A 26,216-nucleotide genomic window follows, 5' to 3' on the forward strand; every position below is an offset into this window, starting at 1 on the left:
CTATGATTCCAAGAACACAATTAAGACACTCTAGGGGAGGGGGCACTAAATGAAAGTGAGGCTTGATGTCTATCACAGTCTGGTTCTTTTCCACTGTTGTTACCATGTTGGTAGTATGTACAGTCGGGGTACCATACAAGCTTGGCGTGAGAAAGACCATACAAGCTTGGCATGAGAAAGTTCTCCAGAGGTCATCTGATCCCACCTGTTCCATTTACCTGATGATGTAGAAAGTGCTGATGTGCACAGGCAGGTGCGGACCCCACTCAATGACTCTCTTAATAAGCCTGATGACCGAACGTCAAAGTCTGCTCATTGAACAACTCCAACATTGTCAGACACCGGCAGGCCAGTCATCTTTGCGGTGTGATGCAATAATTATGATGACATTCTGGACGGGGGTGACTTAGGGGTTGATTTCACAAAGAGTTGAGACTAGTCTTATCTCGAGTTACTCGTCCTAACGTAGGACTAGCCTTCAGTTTTTAATAACTCCTAGGACTAGTCCTTAGTTAGGACTGCCTTTGTGAAATCGACCCGAGATCCATACAAAATCTAGCCTCACTCACAGTCCAAAAAACCTTAGTAAAGGGGTGCGAAATGTCAGACTTTTATCTGAATACACGTTTTTTGTTCACACATATAAAGGTCTACCTGGTGGAAAATAGTATCAGTAAAAAAAATTCAGATGCAAACAAGTCTGCTTTATAATCCACTTCTCTAACACTGATTTATAACGGGTTTCAAGAAGTTGGAAATGCCATTATTTCAGCATACCCACTGACATTAGGATCCTTATTTAAGTCTAGAAGTTGTTGGTCAGTAAGTGTTGTCATTGAATATTGAAACAGGAGGGGAAAACGTCCTCCAGTATTTTGTCATGTCATGTGTTTGACCAAACTCTGTCTTTCCGATTGCAGTGCATTTTATAGAGTCATCCAAGCCACTGTGCATTATTTACTATTTAATAATCCGAGGTAATGTCACTGTGTCTGTTAGCGGTACCCAGACTCCAGAGACTTTATTTCTATCAGCGTCTCACTAACCAGAGGAAATAGACTGTTTAGCGAGCAGACTCAAAAGTTTCGTGGAGACACAGGCTGCTTGTACCCAGCTGAGGAAACTATGGTTTCGCTCCGTCATTCGGCCGTGACCAGATAACGTGCCAGGCAAATCAGAAAACACATCCAATGTAATAAACCCCATATGGGTTTAGATTCCCAGTCGGGCATTAGTTCAAACTGTATATATTGCAATGCGATAGAATGCCAATCACAAAGCAATGAAGGTCCGACACTAAGGTCCGACATGCGTGCGCGTATCTTGGCGCACGCAGCAGAGTTGTGCAGAAAGGCATTGGAGAGCCCCACGTGTTCTTGCTCACACGTGCGTCGTGGGCGGAGCCTTCTGGATCGGTCTATTACATCTTTGAGAGAGCAAGGCTATTTCCATTTTGAAAAGGGGACCTTCCATCGTAAAAGTCTATGGGATACTAAGGGGCACAACGACTAGGGTAATGGAGGCCATGCCCTCCGTGTGATTCCGGGGCTTGTAGTATCATCTGAAAACACCTGCTCTTGTTGCTTATCATAATTTGACTAATACCCAAGGATGGTACTTGGTGTTATGACACCCACATACACGCATGCCACTGTCAGATCAAGGTACTTAAACCAACTCAATTACCAGGAGGGGGCTGGGCTAGATTGTAGTCACTTTCTGTTAGAGCCACGGCGCCGAGAGCTAGAGAGAAAAAGTACATGGGATCTGAAGGAGAGGAACGGAGAGCGGTCGATTTGGAGAAATGGGAGAGAGGGGGTTAGAGTAAGGGGGGGTCCAGGAAACACGTTGTTAAGCTTTGGGAATGAGGCACTTAGTCAGTCGGCAAATTAACTGTGGCTGTTCTGTATTGGTGATTTCCTGTACATAAATTGATATTGATTGGTGACAAGCCGAACATGTTATGGAGAATGTACGATGGATTGGACTTCATTAGACTAGACAAGGACTGGAAACAAACCGAGACCCCTTTTCACACTTGCACGAAAACTTGCCCAAGGCTGTATCAAGATGAACAAATTCTTCACCCAAAGTTCACACTCGACTTTATACAATAGTTTTGGAAAGTGACTGGTTGAAGCCTTTGGTCCCTCCTCTTGTAAACAAGTTGTCAGTGGAATGAGCTTTATCCAAAGAGTTCCATGTTTTCTTTTTTTCTTCAATGTTACGTTGGCTTAAATTGACTTAGTAACCTTCTTACCTCATGTTGTAATCGATGTTTAACTACTGGAACTTGTTAAGTCATAGAAACGAATTGCCGGTGTGTTTGGAACTAAGTTTAAAAAAAAAGATAAAAAAAGTTCAGCAACAAATTATACATCTGCATAGTTTCCGGACTCCTAATACTCCGACGATTGGTTAAGCCTCAAACTAATTGCATTTGTTACTTTTCTTTGCTCAAACAGGCAGGAAGGGTAAGCATCGGAAGGCTTCCTCCCAGAATGCATCATCAATGAACGAGACATCTCATAATAACGCACGGAGCTCGGCCGAGGCTTGGGTCGGTCATCCCTTGGACCCGATCGGTTGTTTGATGGATACGTTACTCGACGCGTCCTTGACCATCGACGGGAGTCCATCAAGTTCAGGTAATTCAAATCAGATTGTTTTCCCCTTTTTAAAATCTTTCCGAGCGATAGAATTATGATCAAGACGTTCCCGTCCTGAGTCACTTGAAGAGACCGTAGGGACGGGACGAGGGGAAAAGTCTCTGTCGCTGGGTTTTGATCTCATCAGGGTGGGGTTACTCGCTCATCGATGATGAATCAATCCTGATTCAACCCCAATAATCACCTTGATCTAATCCCGCATCTCTCACTAAACCACTTTTGAGAACCCGGGATGTTATAAAAGCAGCGTATGGCCATTAATAGCCAGATTGCTAATCATTGTTATCACATGGTTCTAATCAGTCTGACCTTGTCCCCACCGTGCCCAAACAAAAAAAAGGAGAGTACATTAAACACTTGCGCTTGAACTTAAACTCTTACTTCAGCTGAGTAATAACTGCTGTGCAACCATGCAGTTACATCATCTGACCTTTTCATGTCAGGTCCAAAATATCAAAAGTTCAGTTTCAAGCTGTCGGGTTAATGGGAACCTGTGAAGTATCTTTTGGTTCCTTGACTTGAAGTTTTTTCCCCCCCTGATACCTTGAATGTTCTTGTACATTTTCAATATTGCAGTTTTCTTAATGACAATTTTAAAGGTCAAAGTGGTAAGCTTTGGGATAGTTATAAGGTACCGCTGAATGTGAATCTGAATTTGAGTGATATAGTCGGCAAAACATCCTAATAGAAACATCCCACCAACTTTTTGTAGAGAACACCAGTGTTGTAGCCACGGTGGGCGGTGCTGGGCGGGCCTGCCCAGGACTCTCATTTTTTGCCCAGCACACTGAGCAAAATACAATGTGCCGCCCAGCACAGATTTCAAATATTGTCCTCTTTGCATTGATCTGAGACACGGCTAATGATAAGGAGTATCAAAATTCACAGAGAAAGAACACAGTCAAAAGGTGATTCAACTTAATGCATGGCCCCATAACATAAACCGTTTGGAAACCTTGCCCCACTTCAGCAATAATGGCCCATAATTAAACACAAATAATGTTGTTGATCCCCTTGCCCTTGGTAGACTTCCAACAAAATTTGATTTATTGCCCACCACTAAAACTGGTCTAGCTACAACACTGGATAACACACTGAAGACCTACGCAGTCAAGTAGGCACTGAAAAACGCATTGCGAGACTCCGGTCCGGCCTTGAACCGGGGTCCAAAGAGTTGAATGGCAGGGGTAGAAACCATTGAACCAACTTGATTGCCCAAAGTCTACTCTTTGGCTTGAGTCTAACATTGGCAATTGTTTCTTAAAATCCCAACTCACATGCATGGCTTCGGTCTGAGGTGGAATTCGAACCGGGACCCATTGAAAGGCAGGGATAGAAACCATTGAACCAACTTGGTCCCCCTTATTAACTGTTTGTAAATAACATCCTTAATTATATTGTTTCCTTCGTCTTCTTCAGATGCAAGTAATGCAGACATTCCAGGGAGCAGTTCCACACTACGCCAGTATCGACACGTCGCAATACCTGGGTCCCACAACCAACAAGAAACGTATCTCACCTTAGCGTACGAGGTGGTTCTGATTGGCTTAGGCCAGCAGCGGATTATGCCGATGGGTCTCTACGCTCAGGATAAAGCGTGTCACGCCGAAGAGGAGTTAATCGCCAGACATCGAGAGATTGCAATGGATCCTATGTTGGTGGCTGTACTACAACGACAAGCATCAACGCTCATGGAAGGTAGAACTATGACATTTTATTCCCTCGGCAGAAAAGTGAATTGTGTTAGTTAGTTAGTTATTAGTACTATTCAGGCCTGATACTTCATGGAGGCAACAAAGGAAATTCATGGAGGCAACAAATGTCATTGCCTCCATGCCCCCTGGTCATTGCTTGCCCTGGTGCCCTTGAAATGCTCTCCAGTAGAAATTTACAATTTCCTCATAGGGTGCCCTTTACCAAGGAGAAAATGACTTGATGCCCTTGCCCTTTCGAAAACAAAAACAAAACTTTCTCAAAGGAAGCGTACAGGCCTTGGGACATTTGCAATGCTCTTTCTTCAGGGCGGAACGAATGAAAGTATAGGTATAAAAACTGTCCGGGGAGGAAATAATAACCGCCATTGTCAAGAATCCCAACTGTAATAACCATAGTAATGAATGCATCTTTATAACGTTTTTCTTCCAGGAGGATTGTCGAGTGGTCTTGGTTACCACGTGCCACCAGAGAGTGTTCCAATGCACACGTTTGGCCGTTACTTGTTCCAGACCTTACTGCCTTACGATGAGGATCTGGCGTACAAAGTGGGGCTCCGGGCCATGAGGTAAACATCAAACAAAGAAATTATCCGTTTGCATTGAAACAATTCCTACCTATATCTCTAATTCTTTAAACCTTGTTTTCTGTTTGCTTGACCTTTTTTTCTTCGTTTTTTCTGGAGACAGCTCTCTTCCTTGTCTTTTCAACCAGAATTGATAATAAAAATATATGAAATTTAATGGAATTAAATAAAATATAATGCAATGTATCTTTAATGGTTTTTGTGTTTATCTCCTCAGACTGCCAATTCTAGAGGAGGTATCCACAAACCCTAGTAGTGCTGCCAATAGTGTGTTAATGGGACGATACCCACGCTGGTTTGTACTGGGTCATATCGAATCGCAACAATGTGAGCTAGCCGGCTGTATGATGACAGCTGCCAAAGGTACGTAACAAACTTTTTCAAAGTCATTTAGAGTTGAACAAAGAAAGAGTGAAATTTGAACCAACAACCTCTGGATTAAAGGCAGTGGACACTATTGGTAATTACTCAAAATAATTATTAGCATCAAACCTTACTTGATTACGAGTAATGGGGAGAGGTTGATAGTACAAAACATTGTGAGAAACGGCTCCCTCTGAAGTAATGTAGAAATAATTTTCCACGAATTTGATTTCGAGACCTCATGTTTAGAATTTGAGGTCTCAAAATCAAGCATCTGAAAGCACACAACTTGTGACAAGGGTGTTTTTTTCTTTCATAGTTACCTTGCAACTCCGACGACCAATCGAGCTTAAATTTTCACAGGTTTGTTATTTTATGCATAAATGTTGAGATACACCAAGTGAGAACCATGGTCTTTGACAGTTACCAATAGTGTCCACTGTCTTTAATGTGCCGGTGCTTTACGAACTGAGCTATCTTTACTTTGACCTCTTTGTGTGAATGGAAGTTGGTCAAACCTTTGGTATTGACCCCTTGCACGCACGCCACACGCGCCAACTGATGTCACGCTCACCATGATGGTGGTCAATAGGTTTATGAGTAAACGCCCCGTCGCCTAAAATGCGCACTACAGTGAATAACACACATTGACATTGACCACCAAAATGGCGCATCCAAGATTATTCTGATGATGACGCCAGGTGAATTGGGTCAATAAGCCGCTTGTGGCCGCTATGGTCTCTAAAGTAAATTGCAAAACCTTAACAAGTGACAACTCAGGATACACGGTACTAAAGGTTGAACCCTGGAAAACCTCAACAAAGTCTAACCTTGTGTTACCGCCTGTTTCATTTTGCAATCTTTCCTAAAAGTAGCCTCTGTGAAATTATGACTTTCCCCCCAATGTAACCCCCAACAGTCCCCTATGGGTCATGTGCATTGAAAGACATGTATGTGTGTGTGTGTATAATACTGTAATCCTTTGTTTCCGGAGAGGTGTCTCCCGAAAACCCACATTTTATTATTGGTTTTATGTCATTTTTGTTTCACCCTTACACTGATGTTTATTAAGCACTATATACGCAGTACTTCCTCGAGTTCTTTGACAAAAAAAAACCACAGGCACATCCCTTGGGTTGGGTGGGATTCGGACCCACAACCTTTGCATTGCCAGAGCCGGGCCCAATTTCATGGCTCTGCTTACCGTAAGCACATCGGCGCTTACGGAAGCAGGGAATTCTGTGCTTACCGTAAGCGTATTTCACGGCTTATATAGTGGCGAATTTTGGCTTCTGCACGTGCGTACTCTGCGTTTACTAGGCATTCTACGCTTACAAGGCCAGCGCAGAAATTCGGCTTGCACGTAAGCGGGGAATTGTGATCGTAAGCGCAGAATTTGGCGGTAAGCAGAGCCATGATATTGGGCCCTGATATCTTAAAAAATGGTGTAGGGGTAAAAACAAACAAAATTCTTTATCCCCGGGATTATGAACGTCTTACCAGAAAAAGACCTGAGGACCAGTCTTAATTCACTCTAAGTAGTTGTCTAGTTCAGTGTTAAGAAGCATCCAGAGTTAAATAAAGTATGGAAAAGGCTGATGGACTAGTGAAATGCAACCTAGTCATTGCAAAAAAAAGGTTAAGGGCAAACCCTGCTGGATCTTCTGCTATATGCTCATTTTTTCATGTGGTTTGTCTTTTAGATGACGTACGTCGCCTAAGGACAGTTTTAGAAGCTGCCCAGCATCATATCCATAGTGCCTCACAGCTCTTCAAGCTAGCACAAGAAGCATTCAAAGTAGCGACTCCAGTGGACGGCCTCACTCATTACACTCTCCTCAAGGCCACATTTGACTTAGGACTTCACATCATGAGAATGACATTGTCCAACATGAACTGGCGCAGACGGGAAATGGTCCGCTGGATGGTCACATGCGCGACCGAAATTGGCGTGAGCGCCCTCGTAACAATCATGCAATCGTGGTATTCGTTGTTCTCGCCGACAGAGGCGACGACGATGGTCGCCACGACGGTGATGTCGCCCAACACAGCACTACGGTTGAATTTGAACTTGACACAGCAAGAGGAGTTGGCCCGCTGTGCCCGCAGCGTCGCCCTACAGTGTGCTACTAAAGATCCACCATCATGTGCATTATGTGCATTGACACTATGTGAGAAGAACCCCGTGGCGTTCAAAGCCGCGTATCAGATCGTCGTTGATGCGGCGTCGGGGCCCATGAACTCCTCGCAACTGTTTACTATCGCCAGATATATGGAGCATCGGGGGTATGCTAGTCACGCGTATAACCTGGCTGTGTTAGCCATGAGGAACTTAACGTTAGGGTACAATCAAGACACCCATCCTGCAATCAATGATGTGTACTGGGCATGCGCATTGAGTCACTCGTTGGGTCGAGAGCAACTGAGTAGTATGATCCCTCTAGTGGTGAAGAGTGTGCAATGTGCGTCCGTCCTCGCTGATGTCCTACACAGGTAAACAACAACAACAACAACGATAATGTTAAATAGACAGTCTTGTGTAGCGCACATATCTGCCAATAGATGGATTGCACTAAAGCGTCATCGATCGCCATATTTGATGACAAACAATGGAAAGCGCACAGGTGTAGGTGCTGTGCACAACTCTCAGCCAATAGCCTTGCACGCGTGCACATTTCATAAAATATGGTCACGGTGGTCGATGATGCTTAGTACAATCCGTCTATAAGGTACTTAAGGCGCTTAAACAAACAAATATTTAAGAAAGGTTTCAATTTATTTATGAGCATTTTGAAGTTCAGGCTTGCCTTTGAAAGAGATCGGTACTCTCCAAGCCCCAAGATTTGTTTATGGGTAATGTTTGATTGGCAGTCTGGGAACAAGACAATTGATTAGGGTTTTCCAAGTAACAAAGATGACTCACAGTATTATGTTAGCAATTTGCTGAAGTAGTCACATGTGGGTCAGTAGACATTTTTAATGTGAACTCCTCAGCTAACAGGTGATTTTTACAATGACTAAAATAGCTATTGTCGTCAACTTACTAATTTAAATTTCTTGACACGTTTCCTCCCATAAACCATAGACGTAACATGCCTGATACTTCACGGCCTCCATGCCCCCTCGTCATTGCCTTGGAACCCTTGAAATGCTCCAGTAGAAATTTAGAACCAACACTACTCAAAAGAGATGTTCACATGGTATTAGTGCAAACCTCTCTTAGGTTTGTTTCAAATCCTTATTACTTACTCTTTGGTTTGTCTGCCTTTTTCCTCATGACAGGTGTACGTTAACCGCTCCAGGTGTTGGGTGTTTACCTGATGGGAAACGGCGCTGCATCAAGCTGTTACCGTACGACAAAGACCCAATGCGTCAACTCCTAGATGCTGCCATTGCTGCTTACATTAACACAGCTCACTCAAGACTGACTCATATTAGTCCCAGGCATTACGGAGACTTCATCGAGTTTCTTAGTAAAGCTCGAGAGACATTCCTCCTGGCTCCGGACGGCCACATACGATTCGCAAAACTCATCGAGGATCTTAAAGTCATGTATCGAGGCAAGAAGAAACTCATGCATCTTGTACGGGAACGTTTCGGATGATGATCCTGATGCTGCTGCCACTGAGGACAATCTTTCGTTGTGTGGATTTAAACCTGCCTATTGATTGGTCACTTTTATGAACTGATCATTTTTCTTAAGAAAAACAAAATATACCCAAAGTTGTGGTCACATTAAACGGCTTTGTGTATTGACGCATTTCCTTATACAGCACCCTCTCCATGCCTAAGTGTGGGCAATCTCATCCGCTCCCCGCAAGCGTTGAGCGGCATGCGTGGACTTTTACAGTGCAATGTTTTCCTAGTATTTTTTGTCATGGTTGTGGTGTTCTGTGGGATGGAGTATCTACGTCCTTACGCAACAAAATACCATTACAGTATTGTAGATATATTACGGTTGAGAAATATCCGTGAAAAAGAAGAAAATTAGAAAAAGAGAAAAAAGTTTAGATTGAGAGTGAACGAATTTGTCAAAGAGTTTAACTAAAACCAATCATATTATGTTTATGATTTATAACAACCCCCCACCAAATAAGTTAGGGTTGAAATTTGTGTTATTATTATTTATTATTTTGCCTGAAGAAATATTCAGCGGAAATCCTTTCAGACTGAGATGAGAACTGCAAAGTTTTACTCGGGTAGATTTCAGTCGCAATCTCTTTAAAAAATATTTTGCCAAAGAATACTCAAAGGGTGTTTCACCAGTAGGCTAATTGGGAACACACCTTTTCTCCTCTGGGTCCAAGTCTGGGTCGCTAAACCCCAAGCTATGACCAACCGACTCAACGCCAATCAGACTAAAAGATTGCTCCTAAGGTGACGCCAGATCTAATAGCATCGGCTTTCCTGACTCCAAAGAATGGGACATTATCTGATATCCACTTCACTTCCTCCACAAAACTCTGGACAGCGGATTCTTTATTAGCGCTGATTATTTACAGTAGGAACCATTTAAGTCGGTTCCCGTGTCACGTACTGATACACAGGGGACAAGCTCTGAGGGCTCGTTGTGTTCATGTCAATGGTATGGACAAGGTTCGCCATTCAGGGTGACATGTCGGTGGAAGGCGCCCTACTTCTCAAAATGTGCTCCACCATTTAGGGTGATTGGTTGTATTAAGGTGCCCACTTGATGTACTGGGGTAATAGTATTGCGTATATCAAACTATGGTTATTAACTGAAGCCCCTTAAGATGTCATCTTTTGTAGATTTCACTATCTTTAATTCTGCATCATGTTTTATGTATACCAAAGCGCCCTCTATTGTTTAACAGGGAGCCTAGAGTGACTCCGTGTATAGTCACCTAGACTGATAGTCATCATGACTTGTCGTCAAGGTTGCGGTAACGCCAGGAAATCTGGCGAGGTACCAGTTTGAGAGAGAGTCAGGAACTTCAGATGGTTCTTTCTCTCCACTTCACTCAACATTTAAATCGAGACTTTAGCTTTGGATGTTGTAACAAAAGCTTGGCTGTATGTGTCACGGTTACCATCATCGAGGGAAAGGTCACCGATGATTGATGGACCGAGAGTCACTGCAGGAAAGGAACACGTACCAATAATAAATGCAGACCAAAAGTCTAGCTGTTTCTGAAGTCTCTCTTCTCAAAACAAAAATGATCCTTTGTTCGCTTTTCTTATGGCTTCTTGTTAAACTCTATAAATAAATGTGAAGTTGAAATCTTAACAGGCATGATTTTCTTCCTACTTATGTCTGATTTTCGATTTGTTTCGCCCTTGAAAAAAAATCTGGAAACAAAACCTGTGATTCAATAATTTTAGACGTGTTTCAAGCCTACACCATGTTTATATGTCTGCGTTCTCCCTGAAAAGTGGTCTGCTGGCCAAATGCCAGTTAAAATACTTGAGGACCAGACAAAATTCACTCGTAAGGGGTCCGGCTGGTAAGTTCAGTGTTGAAAAGAATCCTTGTTTCAGTTGAAATATGGACTGGGGAAAAAAAGCTGGCGGACGAGTAAAATGACAAGCTTAGTGGTCCTGTTGACTATAGTCACTGAAAACAGTTAAGGGGCAAACACTGAATGTAGGTCGGCCCTTGTACTACTTTCCTACTTAGTTTCAAAGGACTAAATGTCATGCCTGCTAAGCTATTTTTTTTTTTTTTTTTCAGAACCATTTGTTTATAAACAGCCATATATGTACCTCATTAAATATTCCAGCCCCCCAGCACTAAGTGGTTAGCAATTTATTCTAAAATGGCTCGAGTCCATGGATGAACAACTCCTTTTTTGAATTGAAATTCTTCAGTTTAAAAATCTTTTCCACAACAGGTCTGAATCACCTCAAACTGCATGACAAAGTTGAAACTATGAACAATTAAACGAAAAAAGGGGTATTGAGCTTCGAAACTTACCCAACTTGATGGAATGTACTACTTCACAGATGAATTTAAAATCACGATAAAGAACTACCGTATTTATTTATTTGTTTTCCTTTTATCGTCAAGCGAAGAATGTTTCTTTATGACTTCTGTAATAAGTCGGTTTCTTGTTGTCATAGAAACCGATGTAAAGTGGCCAAAAAGAAGAGACTTTTATTGGACAATTTGACCACCATGGACAGGTGGCCACAATTTACAGGTTGACATGTATGTTATAGATATGTATTTTGTCAGGACCCACAATGACTGGCCACAGTACACAGGCAGCCATCAGGGAGCTTTGATTGGCTGTAGAGACCATGCAAGTCTCGCACGTGCATTTTTGGTCCCACGCACATTAGACTTTTTGAGATAAAGCGGACTCTTTAGGAGTGCACTGTTTGGTTTTGGTTTATTGACCCCTTGCACACGCGTCACGCGCGGCGACTGATGCCACGCTCACCATGATGGTGGGCAAGTTAGGTTTACGTGTATTCACGCCGCGTCAACCAAGAATGCGCACTTCACTGCATAACGCACAGCAAAGAGTTATATATGAAAACGCACAGTGAAATTGCTCACCAGTATGGCGCATTCAAGATTTTTCTGACGATGACGTCAGGTGAAATGGGTCAATACAGACAAATTTACCCAAAGTATACCTATAGTCAACCATACCTCAAAATGGTTTATTGCTTTAGTGCATGAAGGAAACAAACTCATGCACTTCAGCGATTTTCAAATATGTGCGAGACTTGTGCAGTCTATTTTCAACGATGAGTCTGCTGCCCTCATGTGTTTTTCAAAAGTTTCTTTGTGACGTTTGAAATATGCGTGAAAGTTATAACTACTGCTTTTCTGCTACTTTTAACTACTGCACTAACTACTGATAGTTAGCAGTTACAATTGCTAGTTTAGCAGTGACTTATGGGCAGGTGGCCACAATTTATCCAAAATATTTCCAAAAACATTTCTAGAATCTCTGAGGATATTGTTTTTGTTATTTTTTTTTCTCTTATAGATTTAAGAGTAAATTTGTCCTTGGTCATTGTATAGCATTGTATCTACCTCAGTTTATTATTACAAACTTGTGGACATGATAAACATTATTGCATGCACAAGTGTACTCCAATTGATGTCAACAAAATGTGTGACATCACTATTTACCTAATGAATATTTATAAGTTGACAGAGGGGTACTTCTGCATTAAAGCCAATCAAGTATCATTTATTCATAAGATGTTAATTACAATGTAGCCAATCCTGTTATCGTTATTTGCATATTATTGCATAAAGACTAGGTAACCAAGATAAAGCATTGAACCTGCTATGGAGTGAAATGAAGTTAAGGGTAACGGAAGACGGAGGGAAATGGAAGAGGGAAATAAAGTATCCCGATTTGGTGCTGCAGATAAATAGGAACGCGATGCTGCATATTATTGGGTTTACAGAATGAATGAAATAGAAATTTTGAGCGTTTGTTTTTTGGGATCACTAGATCCTAGTTGAGACTGGATGATAACAACTTGTAGAAGGTACTGTCTGTCTAGACAGGTATGAACTGCCACAATGGTGCTGTTACATTGAAGATGTAGTGTAAGATTAAGCAAAAATGTGAGAAGAAAAAAAAAGTCACTAAATGTTGTAGAAATAGTCACAAAAAATAAAATGAAAAAAAAAAAAAAAAATCTAGTAAAAAAAAAGATACCATCATATTGGATAGACATACATAGGTGCAATGTTCGGATAATCTTTGTAAAACCATCTTCAATATTTTGTTTTTTGTTTTGGGGGGGGGGGCTATCGGATGGTTCTAGATTCCCACACCAACACAGAAAAAAAAACAGTCTTTTGTTTTTTGTTTACGTCATGGAATTATTTAAGATTTATTCGAGAAGAAAGAAAGAAGAGAAGAAGGAAAGAGTTTGGAGTTTTGAGGACACCTGCATAAATTTGTGCCACGTGTAGATGTCTGTAAAAAAAAAAATCCCGGAAGTTCAAATGTAAATAGAAATAGTAGGTATTTATTTATGGTGTTATTTAGAGCCCTCATACACTGGATTGTAAAAGGCAGTTCAACAGTGCCATTTGTTATATATTTAGTGAAAATGTTTCTTGTCATTATTCCATATTTTTCCGATGTTGTCCATTACTTTCTCTCATATTTTTTAAGTGTTTTTCTTTTATTTGTCGTCAGTTGCCGAACGGGGTCACGCGTTAGATCACATCAGACCAGTATATTATTGTAATCCAGTATTTGTTATTGATTTTTTTGTTTTGTATGGTTGCAATTTATTCGTTTCAATTTGTTACTGTTCAATTAAATGGTATTATTATCTCAGGCAAGCTGGCCTGACATGTGGCATCACACATTGATTCTATAGAGCTGGGACATTCAAAAAGCTAGATCCGTTATCAACATTGCCATTTTAAAGGAACACGTTGCCTTGGATCAGTCGAGTTGGTCTTTGAAAAGTGTTTGTTATAAAATGCATATGGGTAGAAAGATGCTGTAAAAGTAGAATACAATGATCCACACAAACATGCCTCGAAATTGCACGGTTTTCCTTTTACCTCGTTGACCTACACAGTCGGCCATTTATGGGAGTCAAATTTTGGACTCCCATAAATGAGAAAAGTGAAAGGAAAACCACGCAATTTCGAGGCAACCTTGTGTGGGTCATTGTATTCTACTTTTAAAACATCTTTCCAACCATATGCATTTTATAACAAACGGTTACAAACGCTTTTTTAAAGACCAACTCGTCCGATCCAAGGCAACGTGTTCCTTGTTGCGCTTACAACAACCCAAACAGTAACTTCAAACAATAATTGCAGAGTTTGCGTTCAGATGCATATTAAACAACTAGGCGAAAGTCACATACAGTAGATGTGCATGACCTACAAATACCCTCAGATTTTGATCTGGGATTGATTTCATAGAGGTGCATGAGCAGAAAATGTTGCTGAACAATTCTCTACTAAACAGAAATGAGCAGGTACCAGTCACAAATTGTACATGTGAAATGGTACTTTGGCTGCTAATCTTATTCTGGTTAAGCATAATTGTGTTGTGCTTAGCTAGTTTTTTGTTTAAGCAGCTATATGAAATTGGGCCGATGGATACCTTGCAGGGCCCAATTTTAATTTTACAGAGCTGCTTAAGCTCAAAAAGTACCTAAGCACAACAAAATCGCGCCTACCAGAATAAGGTTAACGGCCATAACATTGTCATCTGTGACTGGTATCCTGCTCATTTTTGCTATCGAGCTCAATTACATATTGAGCAGAAAAGATTGCTTAAAAATCAGCATTCTCCCTTAATAATGGTCCGCATAGTGTTTCAAATCCCTATATTTATGTAGACCTCTTTTGTTCTCAGGGCCACACTTTGTGTGTAGCGTTAAAACAGCAACACACTTTTCACTTTGTGACGTTTAGTTCAATCTCAGCCTTTTGATCGTTTCTAAGGGCAATGGAAATAGTGTGTGTTGCTAGCTACCATGCTTACATAACATAATTGACTTGACATTTTATGTATTGTTCTGTACTGTAACCTATTGTACTTTATATATCACATGACACACACAGGTCAAATGTCAACCTGTATGGATTCTATGTGGTTATTTTCTGTAAACTTCACCAGAGGAAGTTTTTTCTAGTAGATTTATGGTAGTCTTTGTAGATGAGAAATGAACTAAGCGTGTTTAGAGCCATTTCGCTCAGGGTAACAGTTGAAAGGCCGCTATGTTCCCGTGTCGGTCGTCAATTTTCAACTAATTCCAAATTATGGTTCGCAAAGAGAAAGCAGTTATTGGTTAAAAAGAAATCACTATGAACATGTTTAGGAGAGAGTGTATACCAGAAAAAAATAAGTAAACAAAAAAAAAAGTGATTGAGAAAATTGAGAAATTTTCCAATTTTATAATAAATTATTTGGATCAAGTAATTCATCGAGTCTTGTGTATATTTTTTTAAAGGTGACAATGAACAGCAGCAATAACATGGAAGCAATCATTAAAATATCACAAAGGTATTTTATTTTGACTAAAATATCAAAACAAAAGAGTGTAGTAATAACTTTTTTGTTAATTTCCAACAAATCTTAAAGGCACTTTTGAAGCAGATGAAAAAGTATTTGAATTTAAATTAAAAATATGGATCATGACTTCATGTCCCAATTAACAAAAAATTGTTATTTATTAAACACAAGTTTACCTTGATATTCAAATTATACAGATATTCAAATTATACCTTGTCAGAATCTATCTGAAACAATTTTTTTTTTTAGACCTCTGCAGTTTAGAATCATAAACTAAAACAACCAATTTGATTAACATTATTTAGAGTTGTCTTAATAAGAAACGTATTAATGTTTGTTTGTTTTAATCTAAACCGTTGGCAACAGCTAGTTCTACTGATAAAGAAACACCTTTGATGAAAATTCAACTGAATCTTTTTGGAAATGAATACAAGAAAGACAACTTTTGAGGTGACAAGTTTAACTCGCTTATTGCTTTGCGGCAGGGAGGTTTTTCGGCATGGGACATGAAAAAGGGAACCTCCTCTTGCTGTTCAAGTATGCAGCAACTTTGGGTCTTTGTCTGAACTGGTTATAAAAAGACTGCAGCTTGGGGTAGCCGTCAAGGATGGCCACTAGAGGGCGCCCCATATCAACCTTAGCGAACTCCAGATTTAAGTCCAGAACGTCAAAGATGAGGAAGTCGACCCAGGTTAAATGTTTCCCTCCGAAGTAGCCCATGTCCTGAAAGATAAAGGTACACCATTAGCCAACTTGCAGACAAGGGCCCAATTTGATGGAGCCTGCCTAGCACAAAACAATTTCCCTTACCAGAATACAGTCACAAGTCGAGTACCATGATGTGTGTACAATTTATGACTGATTTTCTGCTCGTGCAGAAAATTGCTACTTGCTAAGCAGGTCTTTGAAAGTGATCTCTGGATGAGCTCAATTAAATAGAGTTGCTTGAGCTCAAAAACTAACTGCGGACTTAAAATTTATTTCAGTTACCAGCAAAAATACCTTGCACATGTACCAATTCTGATCATTTTGTTACAAGACGCTTGCAAACAGATGCTATGGTCTCAAAAGGATAAATGAAAATGTAACGAAACTTAGGACAAGGAATGAATAAGACTAGACAAGTATAAATTCCCTCCCAGTCCCACCCCTGCCTCTTGGATGAAGACATACCTCTAGTTGGAAATTAGGAGTGAGCTTCTCAAAGTGTTGCAGCCACATCGGAGCAGTGGTCTGAATGTACTCGTCTCTCATCTCAACTGAAAAGTTTGGGTCGTAGAGGATCTTACTCAACTTGGCACGGAAATCATCTTCAAAATGGAGACAAGAGAGCAGGATTAGAAAAATGAACTGGCAGTTTGGCAAATAGACAGACAGGCTGATCAAAACCAGCCGCCTGGGCAGGAAGATTGTATAGCACTATTAAAAAAGGAGTCGGGTTCTTTCAGCTTAGAGCAAAAAAAGGACTTGTACACCAATGTAAGTTTAAGTTTTATAAGTCTTTCTGCTCTGAGCCGAATGGGGCTTCTAGGTCTTACGAAGTCATTTCTGCTCTGAGCCGACTGGGTCTTTAAAGGCCTTGTAAGTCTGTTCTGCTTTGTTGATTGGGTCTTTCTTGTTTTTATAAGTATTTTCTGCTCTGAGCTGCCGCGGTCTTTCTATGTCTTAAGTCCCTTCTGCTACGAGCCGATTGGGTCTTTCTAGGTTTGATAAAAGTCCTTCCTGCTCTGAGCTGACTGGGTCTTTCTAGGTCTTATAAAAAAGTCCTTTCTACCCTGAGCTAAAGAAATACAGACAAACAGCAAGGAGGACTAACAGACAATCCCTTACCCACTCCGAGTGCTAGGATCTCACAGTAATGAAGCTGGTCACAGTCGCATTCCATTCCAGTAGCTCTACCAATGTAATGAGCTATAGCATTACTCTGCACCATGTTCACTCCTGAGGATGTTGTCATTGCTGGAACTTTAGGGAACAATCGCAAACAAATTTGCATGAAAATAAGTGTACTTCGGATTGTCAACAGTTTTAAGGATGTACCCCAACTACTCTACCTACTTTTTAAGGCCCAACCTCCCCAACCCAAAGTACATAGTACTTAGCAACAAAGCATAAAGCCTTAATTTTTTATATATTTTATTAAAATATTTTTATTACACAACCAACAGTGAATTCGTACAAATAAAATAGCAAGTAGGAAGTGAAGAGAAATGTTCAGAAATATTGGAGGACAAAACCCAATGGGGAAACCCACACAATCAGGTAGGGACTCGACTGAAAACCCAATCCATATGCAAGGCTCCGATCCGAAGTGAAATTTGAACTGGGTCCACAACTTAGGTGAATAGCAGGGAAAGAAACCATGCCTGAGCCACTTTGATCCCCATTTCAAAGATTGCTAGATTTTAAGATTTCTTTCAATTCACAATTCACACAATTGTTGGTTTCCTCTGTTGATTCTAATCACCATCCCCATACCCTCAACCTTTTTTTTCAAGCTGCCTGTTATTCTTAAAAATCAATTCATGAAAAATTTATATTACCTTGACCAAAAGTGTACAGTCCAGACGCCATTCCTTCCTTCTTCGCCTTTGGCCAAGTTTCTTTAGTGAAGCCAGTTTGGTTGTAAGGAATCTCGGCCTCTTCAAGAAGCAAACGGATTGCTTCTCCGCGACCACGGACAGCGAAATAATGAAGTGTGACAAAGTCAAGATCACCAACCGGCGAGCAGCCCTTCTTACCAGTTACTAACTCATTGGCCTTCCTAGGGAGGGAAAAATTAATTTTGGGTTAAAAAAAGAAAAGTTTACTATACTAAACTAGAGCGACCTCCAGATTAACGTGAGCTATCTAGTCCTAGTATATTGGTTGTCTACGTATTTTGTCAGTAAATGTTTATCGTGCCAGTCAGAATCTATACTCCTAGAACTGTGAGGTTCGTTTCAGTGTTCGTTCCGCTATCGTCTTCACGATGGAGACGATAGCGGAGCGAACCTCTCATAGTTCTAGGAGTAGTCAGAACCCATTCAACCTGTGGATCCCAACCTGTAAATGATGTATAGCCAGAGATCACGTCCTAAGTTTATGATTCAATCTGGGAACATGAAGCAGCAGGAGAGGGATCACATTAAAGGGGATTCAAATTTGTTTTTATTTTGAAAGTGTTACAAACCACTCTTGTTTATGTTGTTTATCACTTGATACGCTATCAATGTATATTTGGGTCCTCCTTTCGAATTGTACAAAATATTTCAAATTTTTACATGAATTTTAGTTAAAGCCATTGGACCCTTTCGGTAAACAGTATTGTCCAAAGGCCCACACTTTGTGTACCACAACTTCTATATAAAATAACAAACCTGTGAAAATTTAGGCTCAACGGTCATCGGAAAATCCCACCCTTGTTTCCGCGCTTTTCGCCGTGTCATGACATGTGTTTAAAATAAATCCAATTTATATTGTTTTGCTGTTTTCTCAAAAAGTAAAGCATTTCATGGAATAATATTTCAAGAGAAGTCTTTCACCATTGCCTTCTGTAAACCCCGTAAGTTATTTGTAAATCTGTGAACTTTTTTTTTTTTTTCTGAACCGAAAGGGTCCAATGGCTTTAAAATAACACATCATGGAAATATTTCCATATCCTATAATCCTGCCACCTATTCACTCATTTTTACCAACAAAAAGGAAATATCTTTTTTTGCGTAAATTAGATAGATACTAATTTGTTTCATAATGAATGATAAAGTGGTGGCAGGAAAATGACATTTTCCCTTTTTTTAAAAATTATGACTTTTGAGATTGTACAAAATAAAAATCTAAATTCTAACCTCATTAGATCTGGTCCTTTGCCACTGTAAATAACGGCAACAACGCCTGCCACGAGAACGAATGCAAACTGAATTATCTCCATTATTATTATTCTAAAATAAAACAATTTTTTCAAAATATTTCAAATGATCACACCACTGCAGCACCTGCCCACCTGCCGCATACAGAAAAAAATGTTATTCAATAAAATATTGACACTGCCAGTGTAAACAATGCATTTTCCCACACAGGCAACAGAGGGCGCTATTCACAATAAATGGGACGGGCAATTTTTTGGCTGCAAGATGGCTGCTCTACCATCGGCAACGCAGGTAAGGGTGTTTCCTCTGTGGGTTACCTCCGTTATTTTATCCATCCTACATCCTTTTGTCCATGGTGGTTACACATTGAACAGCAGGTACATATTTCGCATCATGTTACAAGTCTTTAGGGGAAATACAATCGTTGTTTATTTGAAGGGAAGTGTGTTGGGTTTTGACCCACATGGAATATATCGATAGATTAGATGAATAATAATAGTGTAAATCAAACGGGACGTACAACAATGTGCTGTGTTTGTGCCGCCTCCCATCCTGCTGCCTGGCCGGCTACCGGGCTCCTGGTGGGCGCATCCAAATGGGATGTAATACCAAGCACGAAATTGCACTAATGGAAATTTTTCCCGGTAAAAAATGAAGAATTACAATTTTCAATAAACACAGCATTATTGTACTTTTTAATTTATTCATTGTGTATCCTCCTTTCACGCTATTATGCCTTTTTCTTTGAATTGGGAAAAAAATAATGATGCCTTATATCAACCGATGCCTAATTACCTTCTTTTGTTAATATGAAGTATGCAAACATATATTAAAACTTGATGGACATTGAAATGTTCACACTACACACCGATCTTCGATGACTTCAACTGGCCCCATTTGTTTTGAGTTTTTCCTGTTTTCACGGCAAACAAGAAAGCATTGTTTCCTGGTGAAGCCATACATGGAAGAAACATCTACAGTGACTACAAGTGTTCTTTGAGACTCTGTGTATGACTGTTTAGCCAGCAGTTGTCTTCGTTTTATTCAAAATATTTTTTAATGTCTTCGTTTTATTCAAAATATTTTTTAATGAAATTTAAAAATTACCATGGTAATTTGCAAAAAATTACAAAAATAAAAAATTTAATAAAATGTGTAGATAATTATTGGCTTTCAATTCTGATTTTTATTTATTTTTTTCCCCTTTTTTCTCTTAAAATTTATAATAAAGCGTATAAATAAACAGTGATAATTGAATCAACAAGCTGATCGTTTAAATTTTAATATTAATAATAAAATTGATCGGAGGTTTAAAAAAAAAATCTCAAAAAATATTAGAAAATGATATAAGGCACATGGCTTCTTTAAGCCTCTGTATTTTTTTCCCAGAATGCTCAGCAAAATATTCAGTCACATGATTTGATCATCATGAATTGTGAATTGAAATAGTGTTTGATGAAACTTTTTCGGTGGGCAAATATTTTTATATGGCCTCAACATTATGACATATTTTTGTACCTTGTAGAAATGCCTAAAATACCAAACATTTTGCATTTACAAGTGCAAATATCCAGTGGAGCCTTACGTGTTTCTAAGTTTTGGTCAAGGGAGAGGAGACTCTTTGCTTGGCAAATAAAACCACACAATTTTTATCTAGGGACTGTTTACATCGCGCACAGCGAGGTAAAAGATTTGCCACGATTTTAGGGACACCTCGAAAACAGGACCTCCTACGATATAACCTTTGCACATTTAGGAAAAGTTTCCGTATGGCGCCACCACTTTTTCATTCGATATGAAATAATATAGTATCTAATTTACCTCAATGAGATATCCCTTTTTGTAAAAATGAGTGAAAAGGTGGTGCCGCCATACGGAAAGTTATCCCACATTTAACCTACTATACTATAATTGTGGGATTAGTTTACTTTTTGTTAAAAGAGAAGTTTGATCTTTAATTAGGTCCCAGGCCAGCAGGTGTTACACCTTGGAGAGGTCAAGGCCATTTTCATTTTGCAAAGCACTTTCATTGGAAAACATGAAAGTCTGTCACATTCAAATATTTTCGGAAAATTGAGTTCCCACTCACTTGCATTATAACGTTGTTGTAAAACGAAATGGATTGTGGGGATTATCCTGCACTATAAAAAGATCTTTTATTTTAATATTATTATTATAAAGAAAAGTCTCTACAAAATGTCATGACCAAATATCTAAACTCAATCTGTTGACATGTATAAATTAGTTTTGTTTCATACCAGAGCTAAAGGCTTCGATGCATTGACTGTTTGTTCTTCATTAGGTTTACTGATGTACAAACATGACAAATACAATGGTAGCTGCCCCCTGGGCCATGTGTAATTAGTCCTATTGTCAGCAAATCATCTACACAATACTAATGAAACGAAACGGGAAGTTCCCATTTAGATGAATGTGAACACGCAATTTGTGGACAATGTGCAGTGTGAACCGCCTGTTTTGCTACTGTTTGGTAACTGATCAAGTGTGACAAGTGGCTATTTTTTATTGATAATGGCTGTGTGTGTTCCTATTCTTTCCCTGCCAAGCACACGCACATACCAAACTGTAAACATTGATCGTGTTTTGTTGCAGTTTATTAGGCCTACTTGTCAGTAAATCAAGTTTCATGTACGGGTACTGAGTACTCTGATATCCCTGTACTGCATTTAGAACACACCTAACATACTAAATGTGAAATGTATGTAAATTTAAGTTCCCAGCAGACTTCAGTACGCCTTGAGTACCTTGTTTGATAGGGATACGTGTGCTATATATTAAGACTTTGATATTATTATTATTATTACTAGTCTTATCTCGAGTTAGGACAAGCCGTTTAAAAGTTTTTAATGTCTCTTACCTAACAATTTGTGATAACAACGCCAGGGAACAGATTCCACAAGCAATTTTGTATAATAAAATATTTTGACTGACATTTTTTTGTACACACTGAATGCTTGAGTAGCAAATAATGATTTTTTTTAGTAGCAACATTTTCTCTAGCATTTTTCTACGCTGTACCTGTAGTCAGTCTACAGCGTTCCCCCTTACAGTGGTCCACTGGCCACAGCTTTCCCCCTTATAGTGGCCACTGGCCACAGCTTTCCCCCTTATAGTGGTCCACTGGCCACAGCTTTCCCCCTTATAGTGGTCCACTGGCCACAGCTTCCCCCTTATAGTGGTCCACTGGCCACAGCTTTCCCCCTTATAGTGGTCCACTGGCCACAGCGTTCCCCCTTATAGTGGTCCACTGGCCACAGCGTTCCCCCTTATAGTGGTCCACTGGCCACAGCTTTCCCCCTTATAGTGGTCCACTGGCCACAGCTTTCCCCCTTATAGTGGTCCACTGGCCACAGCGTTCCCCCTTATAGTGGTCCACTGGCCACAGCTTTCTCCCTTATAGTGGTCCACTGGCCACAGCGTTCCCCCTTATAGTGGTCCACTGGCCACGTGCCAGTTAAAACACAGTCCAAAATCCTTTCTTGAAGTGGACTGAAATATTGACCAGTGAAAAAGTTGACAGACTAGTAAAATAAATGACTAGCTGAAAAAGCCATGGGCAAACCCTGATCTCATGGGTGAATTAGATACATGACATGGCTTGAATGTGGGGGTAAAAAACCAGCGCGAGTGTTGATTTCGATCCCTGCATACTGATGTCTGCTGGATCAATCACGGCAGCAAGTTGCTTTAAAACGTGGCAAAGGAAGCCATACTATTTTCATTAGTGACTGCAACCGTTGGAATATCAACACACATCCTCTCTTTGACTCCACTTCCTCTCGAATTGAACTTGTCGTACTTTGTGACCGTACGGGTTTATATTGCATGGGAAATGAGGCATACGGGCAGGGATTAGGGAGTGATAACCTCTTTATTAGTATCGGCTGACGGTGAGGGGGGAAGGATTGGGTTCAGTTAGGGATGTTGGCTAGTCCCCAAATAGGCCCCAGATTGGGATGATTTCACCCCCCCCTTCTCCAGTGACGGATCAGTCTGGTTCCCTGTCATTTCTCTTAATCATTAAACTGTCTGCTCATTACCTCTCCCAGGCCTGTATGCTTCATTTTTGAAAGGGCAAGGGCACCAAGGCATTTTCTCCTAGGTAAAGGGCACCAAGGCAATGACCAGGGGGCAACGGAGGCAATCGCCTTCGTTGCCTCCGTGAAGTATCAGGCCTGCCCTCCAGACTAAATGCTTACATAGTGAGTGTACAATAGTCATTGGATTGACCACTAAGCTCCGCCCACTTAATAGATCGTTAATAGTACCAACATAACAGATACTTCCTGTTCGCAACCACAACCTAGGATGTGACATGAACCAATACTTATGACGCTCATCATTTTAACCTGAGCGTCTGGGGTCAAAACAATGAATGGGATTGTCTTATTTGGCTAATTTACAGTAGGTGGATTTCAAAATTTGTATCATTAAAACCTGCTTGTTGAATTGGGAAATTATTTGGTTAAAGGTAGGGTCATAGACTGGTAAGTAAAATCCAATAATAAAAACTTAGTGTGAGAAGAATCCTACAATATGTAGCTGTTAGTAGAAACTATTTTGAGAAAGGATTCACTTTAAAGTAATATGGTTTGGATAATTTTCACCTGGTACAGACATTCGAGTCTGAGAAAGGGTTCATCTCAGAATTCTGGACGTGTCGTTCACGAATGCTGTGGCCAGAGATGCGGTTTGCATGTACTCGCTGTCACCTCGCTAAATGTGGATGGATTTGACATTCGTCATGTTCTTGTGAAATTACCTTGACAGCTTGCTGGCTAATTTCTCAGCAAGTAGCGTTGCATTCAGCTGAAAGCTTCACATGTGACTTTTACTGTACTGTACCTTTCTTTATAATTTTGCCTGTAATCAGCTTTACGCTGACAAGAACCAATCTATAATCCTGCCTTTAAGTCAAACATTGATGTTCGTCACTTGGTAAAAGACTAAGAAGATTGAGCCCTCCTTAAAAACTTTTTTTGTTACTTTGCCCTAAAAGAAATCTGTTAGTTTAATGCATGGGATCCTATTGTGTGGTTCATAAATTATGTAAACTACCTAAAATAATAAGAGAATATTAATTTTGGTTTTTACCCATACACCGATGTGTGTTAGCACTGTATACTCAGTACTTTCCCGAGTCCTGTGCAAACAAATATCACAGGCATGTTACTCGGGTGGGATTCGAACCCACGACCCTTGCAATTCTAGAGCAGTGTCTTACCAACTAGACTACCGAGGTTGCCCGGTAGCTAGAGGCAGTTCGAATCCTATGTTTTGGCAGCGGGTACCGCCACGATAACAAGAGATGTTTTTTTCACAGGACTCGGGAAAGTCACTGGGTATACAGTGCTAACACACATCGGTGGACATATGGGTAAAGAAACAAAATTAATACATAAAACAAGTTGCCCTGAAAAGCCTCAATCTATTTATAATGCTGTAAGCTTTGATACTTTCTGCGCAGAGTAAAAAACGAAATGAAAACTAGCAAAGTGAATTTAGCTGAAATACCCCAAATCCTTATGAGTTAAAAAAAAACCTTAGGATTGGGGCGAGAGCGGAAACTGACCTTTGCATGGTTGTGGTCAGGAGTGATTAAGATGGGATAATTCAGTTACCGTTAATGCCAACAAACTTAACCCCCAGAAAATTGTCTTATTCCTTAGTTATTCAAAACAGGGAAACAAGATTCTGATCGTTTCGTAAACAAATCAGCCAGTAACAATTGTTTATGTTTGTTTGCCATATGAATGACCCTAAAAGCATCCAAACGGAGCCACTTTACCTCAGAGGAATGATAGCATTTATTATGAATGCATGTGGATGCATAGAAAACATTAATAATTTGGAAAAAAACAACCTCATCAATTTGCGGTATGTACAATACCTCCCTCTATAGCTAACATGCACGTAAGCTAGCGTATTGGGCCATTACATGGATTTGCAAGCTGATTTGGCATTTCCCCCTAAAATTTGGGTCCAGAACGCCCCTTTCCATTATTGTGCGCTGCTTTTTTATATATAACAACAGGACAAAGGTCTAAAATCAGAGAAAAAAGGGATATTATGAGCATGAATTCCAGTACCCACTGACCCTTATTTATGGGTGAAATAAAACAAAGCAAGGTATGCCCGGCTGCCAGCAAAATATTGGGGGTGCTCTGAAGTTGTTCCGGTTGTAAAAAACTGTTGGCCGTAGGCCAGTCCAGAAAAAATGGTGACTTAACATTGTACTACACATGGTACATTACACAATGTACCTTACACATCGTAAACAAAACCAAACAAACCCTAGACAAATAAATATTGGAACTAATCTAATTTGCTACTTCAATTTGGACTAAATATAGAGACGAAATGTATCTAACAAAGCTGACACTAAATTAATATAAAATTTATGAACTGGTTGCAACACTTCCAAAGTTAAGGTTAGACTGCAACACATCCCTTACCTTCCCACACAAACTATAATATAGTTGGCACGACTCCATCGTTATTATCCCACACACTAAACTTAGCACTATATATGACGTCCAAGAAGGAATAAGGAATTACTTATCTTCAGCTGTCACATTCCAAGTAGCGTCAGAATGAGTGTAAAAGAATACTTTCAAAGACTGGTGAGTTTTTGTAACGGTAGATAATAACGTGGTGGAAGTAGTTGTACTTGGAGGCAAAATAAGCAGTCAAAAGTATGATAATAAACGTTTCGTTTTTGACCTTATTTCGAAATTATTCACATGTTCACGTTCACGCTGGTTGTTTGGTGGAAACAAGGAAGTACTTTACCTCAGCTGGACATTATCTCTGCCCTTGATCAAAACGTCGAGTTGAAACCAACGGTTCTTTTCAGAACCACCCCAACTCATTAGAGATAGTCATTACATGGTGTTACCTTTCTATATCGTATTTCCACCATGCAAAAGTTCAAATCCTTCTCACAGAGATATTGTCATGATGTGGAAACGACTTCTGCTTTTTCCATTGCATGATCTGCTTCGACACATCAACAATAAAAATCACCACAAAA

General features: G+C 40.0%; 3 protein-coding genes across 4 annotated transcripts in view; 2 read left to right on the top strand and 1 right to left on the bottom strand.

Moving 5' to 3' along the window:
* LOC117297525 (zinc finger SWIM domain-containing protein 6-like) overlaps positions 1-11,727 on the top strand; it is a 65,755-nt gene extending 54,028 nt beyond the window's left edge. Inside the window, exons 8-13 of the mRNA XM_033780611.1 lie at positions 2,466-2,648; positions 4,089-4,367; positions 4,815-4,950; positions 5,186-5,331; positions 7,035-7,824; positions 8,614-11,727. Of these exons, the coding sequence (XP_033636502.1) occupies positions 2,466-2,648; positions 4,089-4,367; positions 4,815-4,950; positions 5,186-5,331; positions 7,035-7,824; positions 8,614-8,935 (1,856 nt within the window). The 3' untranslated portion in view covers positions 8,936-11,727. The remainder of the gene's footprint in view (positions 1-2,465; positions 2,649-4,088; positions 4,368-4,814; positions 4,951-5,185; positions 5,332-7,034; positions 7,825-8,613) is intronic.
* A 3,603-nt stretch (positions 11,728-15,330) lies between these two features.
* LOC117297447 (glutathione S-transferase P-like) lies at positions 15,331-19,313 on the bottom strand. Its single transcript, XM_033780486.1, has 5 exons — positions 19,142-19,313; positions 17,858-18,078; positions 17,145-17,279; positions 16,488-16,624; positions 15,331-16,037 (listed from the first exon to the last, which is right to left on the bottom strand). Exons 1-5 carry the CDS (start codon positions 19,222-19,224, stop codon positions 15,783-15,785), a joined length of 831 nt encoding a protein of 276 aa, XP_033636377.1. The 5' UTR covers positions 19,225-19,313; the 3' UTR covers positions 15,331-15,782.
* A 26-nt stretch (positions 19,314-19,339) lies between these two features.
* The window catches only part of LOC117297446 (epidermal growth factor receptor substrate 15-like 1), a 40,531-nt gene continuing 33,654 nt past the window's right edge, over positions 19,340-26,216 (top strand). For both annotated transcript variants that reach the window (XM_033780484.1, XM_033780485.1), the window contains exon 1: positions 19,340-19,453. In XM_033780484.1, coding sequence (XP_033636375.1) covers positions 19,355-19,453 — 99 coding nt within the window. In that variant the 5' untranslated portion in view covers positions 19,340-19,354. The remainder of the gene's footprint in view (positions 19,454-26,216) is intronic.

This window comes from Asterias rubens, chromosome 12 (assembly GCF_902459465.1).
Source record: "Asterias rubens chromosome 12, eAstRub1.3, whole genome shotgun sequence".
NCBI classification, from domain to species: domain Eukaryota; kingdom Metazoa; phylum Echinodermata; class Asteroidea; order Forcipulatida; family Asteriidae; genus Asterias; species Asterias rubens.